Below are 10,572 nucleotides of genomic sequence, written 5' to 3'. Positions count from 1 at the left end.
CTGCGGTGCCGAGCGCCCCCTGCGCGCCCGGCTCGGTGGCAGCAGGTGGCAGCCTGCGCGTCTCCCGGGTCGGGCTCGACGCGAGCACGGCCGCGGGGCCAGGCAGCCTTGCAGGCAAGTGGCCCGGCGGCCGGGAGCCGCCCCCAGGCTCCACTGAGGGTGACGACCGCTGGGCGAGGCTGGCTGGGTCTCTACGCTGCAAGGCTTTGCTCGCGGCAACCTTCGCCCAGGGCTCCTCCCGCCGGAGGCGCAAAGGGGGCTGCACGGAACTACGGCGTCCGGCAGGGGCCGCAGAGCTTCAGGGTCGACGTCCCCGCCAGCCAATCATCGGGAAGGCCTGCCCTCTAACCAGTTACCGGAAGCCTTACCCTCCAGCCAATCCCCGCTTGGGGCCCTCCCTCCACTGCCGGAAGGAGCCGTCGTCCCGGGCAACCACGACGTCCGGTTTTCAGTTTGGCGGCGGGAAACGGCCATGAGTAAAGGCCGAGCGGAAGCTGCGGCGGGGGGTAACGGGGGGAGGGGCCGCGGGGGAGGCGGGGACCCGGGGGTGCGGAGGGAGGCCAGCCGAGCGACCCCGTCTCTCCGCAGCCCCCGGAATCCTCCTGCGGTACCTGCAGGAACAGAACAGGCCCTACAGCGCCCAGGACGTGTTCGGGAACCTGCAGAGGGAACACGGGCTGGGCAAGGCGGTGAGCACCGGGCCTGCGCGCCCCGCGGCCCCAGCCCTCGCGAGCCGTCGCGGGTGCAGCCTCTGACCGCCTCGCCCTCCCCTGGCAGGCGGTGGTGAAGGCGCTGGAGCAGCTGGCCCAGCAGGGCAAGATCCGAGAGAAGACCTACGGCAAGCAGAAGGTCTATTTCGCCGACCAGGTGAGGACCGCGCGACCGCCGCGCGTGCGGAGCCCCGACCGTGGGCAGAGCTGGGGCGCCCGGGAAGGAGCGCGTCCTGAGCTGCGTCCTCCGGTTTCCCACCAGCCGGGCCAGCCCCGCTTCCGCCAGAGGGCGCCTGCGCCAGCCCGACGCCGGAGCCTCAGCCCCCGCGCTGGCCCCGCCGCTCCTCTCCCTAGCGGGGGTCGCTTAGGACTGACCTCGTGTGTCTACTCAGTCTTGCTGAGCTTGTTTCTCTTTCTTTTTTTGTGTGTTCTTTTGTTTTTAGTACTGGGACTCCAACTCTTAGGACCTTGTGCTTGCCAGGCAGGCGCTGTGCCACTGCGCTTTATTCCCGATCTGTTTTTCTTTCTTTTCAGGCAGGGTCTTGCTGTGTAGTTCATGCTGGCCGTGAACTCATTATGTAGCCCCATAATGCAGGCCTGGAACTCGCAGTGATCCTCTTGCCTCAGCCTCCCGAGTGTTGGGATTACAGGAGTGCGCCACCACGCCCAGCTCGTCCTTTACTCTACTTGTGTCCCTCAGTAATCTAGTGCTTTCAAGGGCAAACTGCATTTCTCATCTTCGCTTACTCGGCCCCCCACACTGTTCACACCCAGAGCCCCTCGGAGGCCCCCTTCCTGCGACAGGCTTTGTTACGCTGCTCCCACGGGGCTAGCACACTGTCAGGGGCCTCTCCACATTGCTGGCCCCAGAGGCCATGTGGGCCTGGCAGGAAGACTCACCCGCAGCACCGCCCCAAAGCCTCTGCAGACCACACAGAAGGCTGGGAAATCACCTACCCTACAGGCTGGGCTCTTGGGCCCTGCTCTGAACCCCCGAGTGCTCAAGTACAGCCTGGACACCCATGCCACACTCTGTCCCTTCGCCCACCATGATGCCCGCTGCCAGGTGCTCACCACCCCGAGGGTCCTGCCTGGGAGACCCCCACCCACGCTGAGCCTGTCACCGCCGCCTGTCACTCTTCCTGCTGCTCAAACCTGAGGTCTGGGCTTCCCCGCCCCGGCTGAGAGTTGCTGTGCTCCTACAGGGAAGCTGGGTGTTGCTATCAGCAAGTGGTGGGCTGTTGCCATCCCGCTCAGCATCCTGCCAACCTGCAAGCTCAGAGGGCAGGCGCCGGGTTCCTGCTTGTGTGCCTGTGGGCGTGTGCGCAAGTGTGGAGCTGGGGCTGGAGCTCAGGGCCTGTGCATGCCAGGCAAGCGCTCTGCTACAGAGCCATGCCCCGGCCTTTGGTTTTGTTTTGAGATGGTCTCAAAAGTTGCCCAGGGTGGGCTCACGCTTTAGTCCTCCTGCCTCAGCCTCCAAAACAGCTGGGATGACAGACGTGTGCCGCTGTACCTGGCTCTTTTCCCTTCCCTTTGGAAGCAGAGAACAGCCTCTCAGAGATGCCCTTTGGTTGGTATCCCTGCCTCCCAGCTGTGCCCAGCCCTGTGCCACTCGTCACCCCCTCAGCTTTTCCTGTCCCCGACAGGACCAGTTTGACACTGTGAGTGATGCTGATCTCCAGAGCCTGGACACCAAGATCGTGGCCCTCACAGCGAAGGTGCAGGGCCTGCAGCAGAGCTGCCGCCACATGGAGGCTGGTAGGATGGTATCTGAGGCGCCCATGGGCCAGGTTCCTTGGGGTCAAGAGTTGCTCAGGCACTGGCTTCCCACCTGCTGGTGTCACTGCAGCAGCCTCTTGGGGGCTGCCTGAGACTTTATCAAAGAACTGCGTGGTGTGGTGGTGTGGGCCTGTTGTCCCTACATTTTGGGAGGCTGAGGCAGGAGGATCACAAGTGCAAGTAGGAGCCCCGCCTGGGCAACTTAGTGAGACCCTGTTCCAAGACAAAAAAATAAAAATGAGCTGGGGCTGCGTGTGAAGGCTCTGGTTCATTCCCAAGTGGTACCAGAAAGAAGAAATGTGTAGCAGCAGGCCAGCTGCACACGTCCTCCCGGCTGCGGTCGTGGCACTGTCCCCAAGGGATGCCAGGTCCCCTGGGCCTTACCACCACTCATAAATGGAGGCTTGGAAAAAAATTGACTTCATCCTCCTTGCCCAGACCCGAGCAGAACGTGCTCTCCTTCCCTCTGCGGGCCGAGGTGACCCGGGGTGACCCAGGGTGACCCGGCTGCTGTTTCAGAGCTGAAGGAGCTCACGAGTGCCCTGACCACCCCAGAGATGCAGCGTGAGATTGAGCAGCTGAAGGCTGAGTGCGCTGGCTTCGCGGAGAGGCTGCGGGGCATCAAGGGCGCCCCCAAGCGTGTGACCCCTGAGGAGAAGGAGCAGGTGGGCTGGGGCCGGGGCCGGGGCCGGGGCCGGGCCGGGGCCGGGGCTGGGGCTGGGACCTCCAAGCAGAGCCACGCTGCCCCTGCAGGTGCACAGAGAGCGGCAGCGGTTCTGCAGGGAGTGGCGGACGCGCAAGAGGATGGTGAGCGCGGGGACGCAGGGGCGTGTGTGTGTTGGGGAGCGGGGTCCCCGCTCAGCCAGGTGAAGTGTGGCTCTGTTCCCTGCCAGGCGACTGAGCTGTGCGAGGCGATCCTCGAAGGCTACCCCAAGAGCAAGAAACAGTTCTTCGTAAGTGGCCCCCTCTCCCACAATCCCCTGGGTGCCCAATGGGCACCGCACCTTCACTGCCACCTGCCCACAGGAGGAAGTCGGCATCGAGACAGACGAGGATCATAACGTGGCGCCCCCGGACCCCTGAGGGCCTCCCTGGGAACCAGTGGCTGCCCCAGCTCTTCCCAGTTGTCCGCTGCTCCGGCTTGGAGCTGAGTGGCACGGGGCGGGGGCGGGCGGGCTGGGCGGGATGGGGACCGCAGGGCCGACTTAAGTCCCACTGTGATGGTTTGTGAGAGCGTCACTGGCAGGCTTGGAGCAAGGCTAAAGGAACGCATGTGATGTTTATTTCACTTTCATACAAAAATACTGACTTTCTTGCAGGCAGTCAGATTTCAGGGGGCGCTGGGGCCCTCGGCGGTGAGGTTGGTGTCCCCAGCACCCACCCAGGGCTTCCGCCCCGCGCCCAGGGCAGACAGGTGGCCCTGGAGGTGTGGAGTCCCTAGCACACTGGAAGAGAAGGGAAGGCTGAGGGGTAGTCTGGAGGCCGGTTAATTTTCCAAAGTTGTAACTAGCAAAATTGTGTTGTTGGTGTTTAAAAATATAAGATTTCCAATATGCAGCGCTGTGTCCACCTGTCTTGGGGCAGCAGGGTGGGGGTAGAGAGGGCAGACCAGGCAGGGAGGCTGCGCCTGTACCCACTCCACAGCGGGGCCCCGGCCCGGCCGGCTCCCTTCCTGGTGAGCTCCCCCAGCCACTCCCAAGTGCCCACACCCAGCCCCAGCCCCAGCCCACCAGCACCAAAGCAGGCCGGGTCCTGGCTGGAACCTGAGGCTTGGTGAGCCAGGGCTCCCTACGGGGAGGGCACAGGGGCCTGGCTGCATGGTTGAAAAATAAATTAATCAGAAGTGTTCATGAAACACACGCCCCGTGCAGGTTGCCAGGCCGCGGGCCACCAAGCGCCAGGGAGCCCTTCTGGCTGGCGAGGCTGTGGGCAGAAGGCAGCGAAGCTCTGCAGCGCCCACACCATCAGTACAGCTGGTTCTTCAGCTGGTGCAGGACGCCCAGCACGATGTCGCGCAGCGTCTGGAGACAGAGGGAGACGTGCTCAGGCAGGAGGCCAGGCAGCTGGCTAGGCACGGCCCTGCCCTGGGCGGCCCTAGGAGGGGCCAACAGCTTAGGTGAAAATAAAGCAAACACAATAAAGCACTAGTAGTAGAATTGAGGCAGTGGCTATAGTTGCTCACCTTCAAATTCTCAGTGACACTATGTTTAACTTAAAAGTGGCCAGGGGGCCAGGGATATAGCTCAGTGGCCCAGCGCCTGTTTGGCAAGCACAAGGTCATGAGTTTGATTCCTGGTACTGAAAAAAAAAGCGGCTGGGGGGCTAGGGGTTTAGCTCAGCAGCACAGCGCCTGCTTGACAGTACAAGGTCTGAGTTCAACTCCTGGTACCGGAAGAACCACCCCTGCAAAAAAAAGTGGCTGGGTGTGTGTGGTGGTATGCACCTGTGATCCCTGCACTGGGGAGGCTAAAGCAGGAGGATCGCTGTGAGTCAGGTCAATCTGAACACAGCCAGGCGACCTCAAAAAAAAATAAACAAAAATGTTGAAAAGTTGGGCACGGTAGTGCACACCTATAATCCTAGCACTCCTGGGAGGCTGAGACAGGAAGGTCATAAATTCAAGCCCAGCTTAGACAGTTTAGTGAAGTCACATCTGAAAAGGACTGAGGCTGCAGATCGGTGCAGCAGGCTTGGGTTCTACCCCTAGTACTACAAAAGCAAACCAAGACCCAAGAAACAGGAATTTCAAGTTCAAGCCTGAGAAAAGGCAGCTAGGTCTCAAAAGCAGAAGACCAAACACCAAAGCAGCAGCAGCAGCAGCTGGTGCAAAGCTCCGGGGACAGCTACTCTAGCAGCTGGGCGACCCCACGAGCCGCACACTCCAAGCTGCTGGCACCCAGTGCTTCCACACCAGGCAGCCACCAAGCAGGAGCAGACCGGTGCCCCCCACGGGCTGGCCGCACCTGGGGCTTGCAGTGCTCCTCGATCCAGCTGAAGACGCAGGCCGACAGCTCCTGGAAGCTGGCCACCGAGATGGAGGCGTTGAAGGACTGGAACAGGGAGTCCATGATGCCCTGGAACACGTTGAACTTGACCTGGTCGGAGACCTGGTCCTTGCCCTCGTGCGGGTTGTCACGGTGCGCCTTGACGATCTGCTCATAATTCCTGAAAGCAAGGTGAGGCTCAGTCGCCAGGGCATGCCAGGGCTCCCCATGCTGCCCCCAGAGCCGGAGGACACAGGCGACAGCTTGCTGGCACTTCCTGAGCACTGCTGTGGAGCCTGAGTGTCACCTGGGCCTTATCTGATCTGATCTTTGAACGGGGAAGCTGTGCGCCGCAGTGGCTGTCCCCTGGGTCACCCTCTTACACTTTCATGATCTTCAGGGCTGTGACATCCTTACGGAGCGTGGACACCTCCTCCTCCTGCTTCTTCTTCTCCTTGTGCAGAAACTGGATGTAGTCGATGGCTGGGGCGGGCACAGAGGTGTCAACCAAGAAGCCAGTGGCAGAGCTGCCCCCCCTCCAGGGCCTGGCCCTGCCCCCCTGCCATACTCTTCTGCAGGACGATGGCCTTGCTGAGCTTCTGGGAGCCGATGGAGAAGTCCTGCTGCTGACAGGTGGGGACGATAGTCTGAAGGTCATCGTATCCTCTCTGCAGACAGAGGGGCCCTCAGGTGGGGGACCAAGGAAGGAGCTGCGTGCACCCAGGGACAGAGAACAGCCGTCCCCCAGGGCAAAGGGACTCCAACCGGGCCAGGGCCTCCCTGTCACCTTGATGGCATCTCTGCGCTTCTGCTCGGCCTGGGTGTGTGCTCGACGACGTCGATCCTTGTAGGACTCCTTGTAGGACTCCTGCTGGTAATCGCTGTCTTCGTCATCTATTCGCAGAGTGGGCGTGGGGGAGGTCACAGTGGGGCCCAGAAGGGCTCGCTCCAGAGCTCCCCTGTCCCTGCGCAGAGGAGCCCGGCACAGGAGGAAAGGGGTAGAACCTGACACCCGAGGGAGGTGGAGCTGTGTCTGGCCTCGGGCTCTGACACCGCAAGTGGACAAGAAGTTCCTTGCTGGGAAGGACATTAAAGCGCGAGCCCCTCGTTCAAGCCTGCAGCTGGGCAAGCCTACCTGTGTTGGGGACAGAAGAGGCGCTGGTGGAACCGATGCTATTAGCCCTGGACACCACGCTCCCCTTGCGGGCGCTTTCTACAAAAAGCCCTGGAAGAGAGGCGCGATCGCTAAGGGGACGGCGGGGATCCTGCGCACCCTGGCACTCCGGGCGACAGCTTCCCCCCACTTCCTCCACAGTGCGCTCCAGTGCCCTTGTCCCCAGCGTCCACTCTGCTTCCTGGCCTGCAGTCAAGCCCTGTCGCGCACGAAGGGGCACCCGCGTGGAGGGAGGGACCAGGTGCTTCCGTTCTGGGCGATCGGGGGGACCCGGCGCCGCCCTGTCGCGCGGCGGGCACTCACCGGGGTCCAGGCTGGTGTCGCTGTAGGCGCACTCCACCTGCGCACGGGCGAGGGGGCGCCGTCAGGCCGCGCACCCCCGGCGCCCGGAGCCCGGCCCGCGGGTCGTGAGCCCCGCCCCGTTCCCGCCCACACCTGGGCGCGCGCGGGGTGGGCAGCGGACTTCTCTGCAGCCCCACGACCCGGACGGCAAGGGGAACGCGGGGGACTGGGAGGGAGCCGCTCGTCGTAGGAACCCCGCGAGCACGAGCCCGCCCCGCCCTCCCCTGGCGGAAGTGCGCGCCCCCGGGGGCTTGCCTTGACCCAAGGGTCCTCCGGAGACGCGCCCGGCTCCGTCATCGCGGACCGACCCCACCGGACCGGAAGTCAGGGCGCGCGGGACCCACAGCCGGGAAGAGGCGAGGCGCCCACCTGACCCGAGCCGGCCAATCCGCGAGCCCGGGCTGGGGCGAGCAACGAGCATGCGCGCCTTGGGGGGCGGGGCCGGACGGCTCGGAGGGGAGGTCCTACCCTAGGTCAGGGCTGCGGCGGGTGCAAGGCCCTGGCTCCATCCCCAGACGAGAAACGGCCCGCGTAAACACTGCGGCGGAAGCAGGGAGGCCCGGGACGACTTCCGGCAGCCTCCCAACCACTGCCCCCGACTGGGGTGCGGCACCCCGGGAGTCCCGAGCCGGGCGGAAGCAGACACCGAAGGCGGCACCAGTGCACATCTACCTTTAATTGCGTACCGCGCCCCAGGGCCTCCCTGACCCGCCCCGCGGGCCGCACACGCAGGGCCCCTGGAGCGCAGACGTGCGCCCCGCCCGCGGCCTCACGCTGGCCCCCAGCGCGGAGGGCGCCGCCCCTGCACCCCAGGCGCTGTGTCCCGCACAGCGCGACCTGAGAGCCAGCCCGGGGCGCGCCCTCCTCCGCACGGGCTCCCGTCCACGCAGGGGCCACCGCGGGCCCCGAAGTCGCACGGTCAGTCCCGGGCACGAAGGGTCTCGGGGAGGCGCTTCTGCAGGAGATCCCAGGCTCGTTCCACCTTCAGGCGGCCCGATGTGGGAGGGAGGAAGCACAGGGTCAGGGCGCGGCCCGCCCCGCCGCCCCGCACGGCCGCAGCCCCTCCTCGGGACCGACCTGCTGCTGGGTGACATGTGGCGCCCACAGGGTGCTCAGCACCACGTGGCTCTGGTCCACCAGCTGCTGCCCGCTCATCTGGCTCTGCAGCCGGCTGTAGGCGGCAGCTTCACTCAGCCCGTCCCTCTCCACGATGCGCCGCACAGCCTGGGCACAGACAGGCGGGGGTCAGAGGGCCCCGGCTCCACCTCAGGATCTGAGCGTGTCCTTCCCAGGGGCAGCGTGCGCGCACGAACCTCGGTCTCGGGGATGACCACAGTCCACACCTCGTGCACCATGTCCTGCCAGCCGGCTTGCAGCAGCATGGCGGCGTCGATGACGCACACCGTCTTCCCTGCAGGGGCACCCGGTCAGGCCAGCAGCCTCCCGCATCCCAGCCCCAGGGAAGGCGGCCCCACCCGCCGCTCACCCTGCGCTACAGCCTGGTCCATCTCCTCTCGTGCCAGCGTGGCCATCACTGGCCACATGATGTCTGTGAGGACCTTCAGCTGCTTCTGAGGGACGGAGGGAGCGGGCAGAGGTTACTTCCCTGAGCACCAGGGCCAGCCCCGGAGGCAGGCGAGGGCGAGGGCGAGGGCGAGGCTGAGGGGTCGGCGGAGCGGAGCAGCGCAGCGCACTCACCTTGTTCCCGAACACCCGGCTGCCCAGGACCTTCCTGTTGATGAGGCCGTCCTTATGGAGAATGTCTGGCCGACACGGGAGGGGGACTGAGCCAAGGCACAGCTATCTTCTGGCCTCAGACCACCCGCAGGCTTCCCGGTCCTAACCTGTTCCGAAGGCCTCCACCACTGGCTGGTAGGCGGGGCCGCCCGGCGCATAGGCCCGATGGCCCAGCTGGTCACCGTCGATGACAAACGCCCCCAGGCTTCTCAGCCTCCCGGCGATAGAGCTCTTCCCGGAGCCGCTGATGCCCGTCAGCCCGAGCACATAGAGGCCGGCCGGGAGCTCTGGCCTCTTCTGCGGGTAGAAGATGGGGACCTTGGCTCACCCTGGGGGCCGAAGCCCTCGCTCGCTCCTTCCCAGCACGCCAGGCCTGAGTAGGAGGCTTACATTCGGGGGCCGCAGCAGGGTACCCAGCATTCGCTGGCGCAAGCTTGAGGAGCTGACTTTGTCTTCTTCATTTTCCTGGTGACTTGGGTCCTTCAGCAGCTCAATCTGGTACAAGGCCAGCTCCTCCAAGCCCTGCGGGAAAGGAGGAAGGGTGGGACGAGGGGAGGATAAACCCAGACCCCCAGCCTGCCCCGGGCTCCAGCCCTCCTGGTCTCTTCCCCCCGCCCTGCGCCCGCGATGCCTCCTCGCCGCCCGCTCCCCGCCCATCTCCCACAGGGGTTACATGCTCCAGGCGGAGGCGGTTGACGGCCATCCCCCCACGGTAGGTCTCCTCGCTGACCACCAGGAACTGCAGCAAGGGGTCAGAGCCCGCAGGCCCATAGGGGTCCAGCAGGGGGACGATATCAAAAGTCAAGGAGGGCTTGACGTCCACCAGGAACTCACTCAGGTGTTCCACACGGTCTGCATACGGTTGGAGCAGCTCAGGGAGCACCTTGCCTGGCGGAGGAGCGCAGAAGCACAGTGAGGTCTTTTTACGGGGACTCAGTATCCTGTGCACAGGTGTCCCCGCAGAGAGAATGACACACGACACTGAGCAGCGCCTGCTGGGCCAGTGCAGGTGGTCAGAGGAGCCACCCACAGAGGTAGCCACGCACAGGCTGCTTGGGGACCCCGGCCAAAGGCAAAAGAGAAATGACAGGAAGGTTTGGGTGGCGACAGAGGAAATGGACAAGCACCGTGTTCCGAGCACAAGCCACCATGCAGTCACACCAGAGACCTGCCAGGGCCAGTGTGTGCCGCAGCGTCGAGTCCCCCCACTGAGGCACTGCTCCTTTGACTCTCACGTTCGTGGACCCAGCCTCTCAAGAGCCGGTGACCCGCGTGAGGTCCAAGTCCAGACTCCCGGGGCGCGCGGGGCGGCTCTGCCTGGCGCCAGCCAAGGGTCAAACACGGGGACAGCTGGCAACGGGGGCGGCGGGCGGCCGTCCTCCACCCCGCGAGAACATGGGGCGGCCCCTGTCACTCACTCTTCAGCAGGTCCTTGTCCGCCACTCCCACCACAAGCTGCTCCTGGGCCAGCACGCAGGCGACGCTGAGCAGCACCTTGTGCGCGCTGTGCAGTCGGTCGAAGGTGCCGCCCACGGCCCCGCGGCGGTAGCCCCGCACGGGCTGCTTCGGGGACCGGGGCGCGGGGGACGCGGGCCTGATGGTGCAGGGCGGGGGGACGCCCAGGGGCTCCACGGGCAGCTCTCCGGTCCCGCGGTCGGGGCACAGCAGGACGGACGACAGCTGCGGGCAACAGCTGTAGCGGCTGGTGGCGTAGCGCTCCAGCTGCTGCTTCACCGGGTTGTACTGGTCGCCGTCGCGGGTCTGGAAGTCGGTGAGCACCACCTCCGGCGGGTGCGCCAGGTTCTGCGCCGAGGCGGCGGGCGCGGGCGGCGGGGCGCCCTTGGCC

The 10,572-nt window shown here is 65.0% G+C and overlaps 3 protein-coding genes across 4 annotated transcripts; 1 reads left to right on the top strand and 2 right to left on the bottom strand.

The window, feature by feature from the left end:
- Nucleotides 1-382: 382 nt before the first annotated feature.
- Psmc3ip (PSMC3 interacting protein) lies at nucleotides 383-4,046 on the top strand. 2 transcript variants are annotated; one of them, XM_005394467.2, is made up of 8 exons: nucleotides 383-506; nucleotides 589-689; nucleotides 778-867; nucleotides 2,357-2,468; nucleotides 3,009-3,154; nucleotides 3,243-3,296; nucleotides 3,383-3,442; nucleotides 3,516-4,046. In XM_005394467.2, the coding sequence occupies exons 1-8, from the start codon at nucleotides 473-475 to the stop codon at nucleotides 3,570-3,572; spliced, it is 654 nt and encodes a 217-aa protein (XP_005394524.1). In that variant the 5' UTR covers nucleotides 383-472; the 3' UTR covers nucleotides 3,573-4,046. The 2 variants fall into 2 exon arrangements, with proteins under 2 accessions (XP_005394524.1, XP_013374602.1); XM_013519148.1 differs by having other exon boundaries at nucleotides 425-476.
- Mlx (MLX, MAX dimerization protein) lies at nucleotides 3,750-7,542 on the bottom strand. Its single transcript, XM_013519147.1, has 8 exons — nucleotides 7,245-7,542; nucleotides 6,951-6,987; nucleotides 6,609-6,698; nucleotides 6,261-6,367; nucleotides 6,042-6,141; nucleotides 5,857-5,956; nucleotides 5,453-5,654; nucleotides 3,750-4,510 (listed from the first exon to the last, which is right to left on the bottom strand). The coding sequence occupies exons 1-8, from the start codon at nucleotides 7,284-7,286 to the stop codon at nucleotides 4,454-4,456; spliced, it is 735 nt and encodes a 244-aa protein (XP_013374601.1). The 5' UTR covers nucleotides 7,287-7,542; the 3' UTR covers nucleotides 3,750-4,453.
- Nucleotides 7,543-7,647: 105 nt separating this feature from the next.
- Coasy (CoA synthase) lies at nucleotides 7,648-10,572 on the bottom strand (the record flags this gene model as incomplete). The annotated part of the gene is given in 9 exon segments (XM_005394631.2): nucleotides 7,648-7,971; nucleotides 8,067-8,213; nucleotides 8,303-8,400; nucleotides 8,476-8,560; nucleotides 8,688-8,752; nucleotides 8,834-9,023; nucleotides 9,117-9,248; nucleotides 9,400-9,614; nucleotides 10,145-10,572. Coding segments are annotated over 9 exon segments (1,423 nt in total), but the record flags the coding sequence as incomplete, so codon positions are not given.

The sequence above is a fragment of the Chinchilla lanigera genome, unplaced genomic scaffold (assembly GCF_000276665.1).
Source record: "Chinchilla lanigera isolate Chin_1 unplaced genomic scaffold, ChiLan1.0 scaffold00050, whole genome shotgun sequence".
Taxonomy (NCBI): Eukaryota; Metazoa; Chordata; class Mammalia; order Rodentia; family Chinchillidae; genus Chinchilla; species Chinchilla lanigera.
This window is presented reverse-complemented; position numbering and strand designations above follow the sequence as displayed.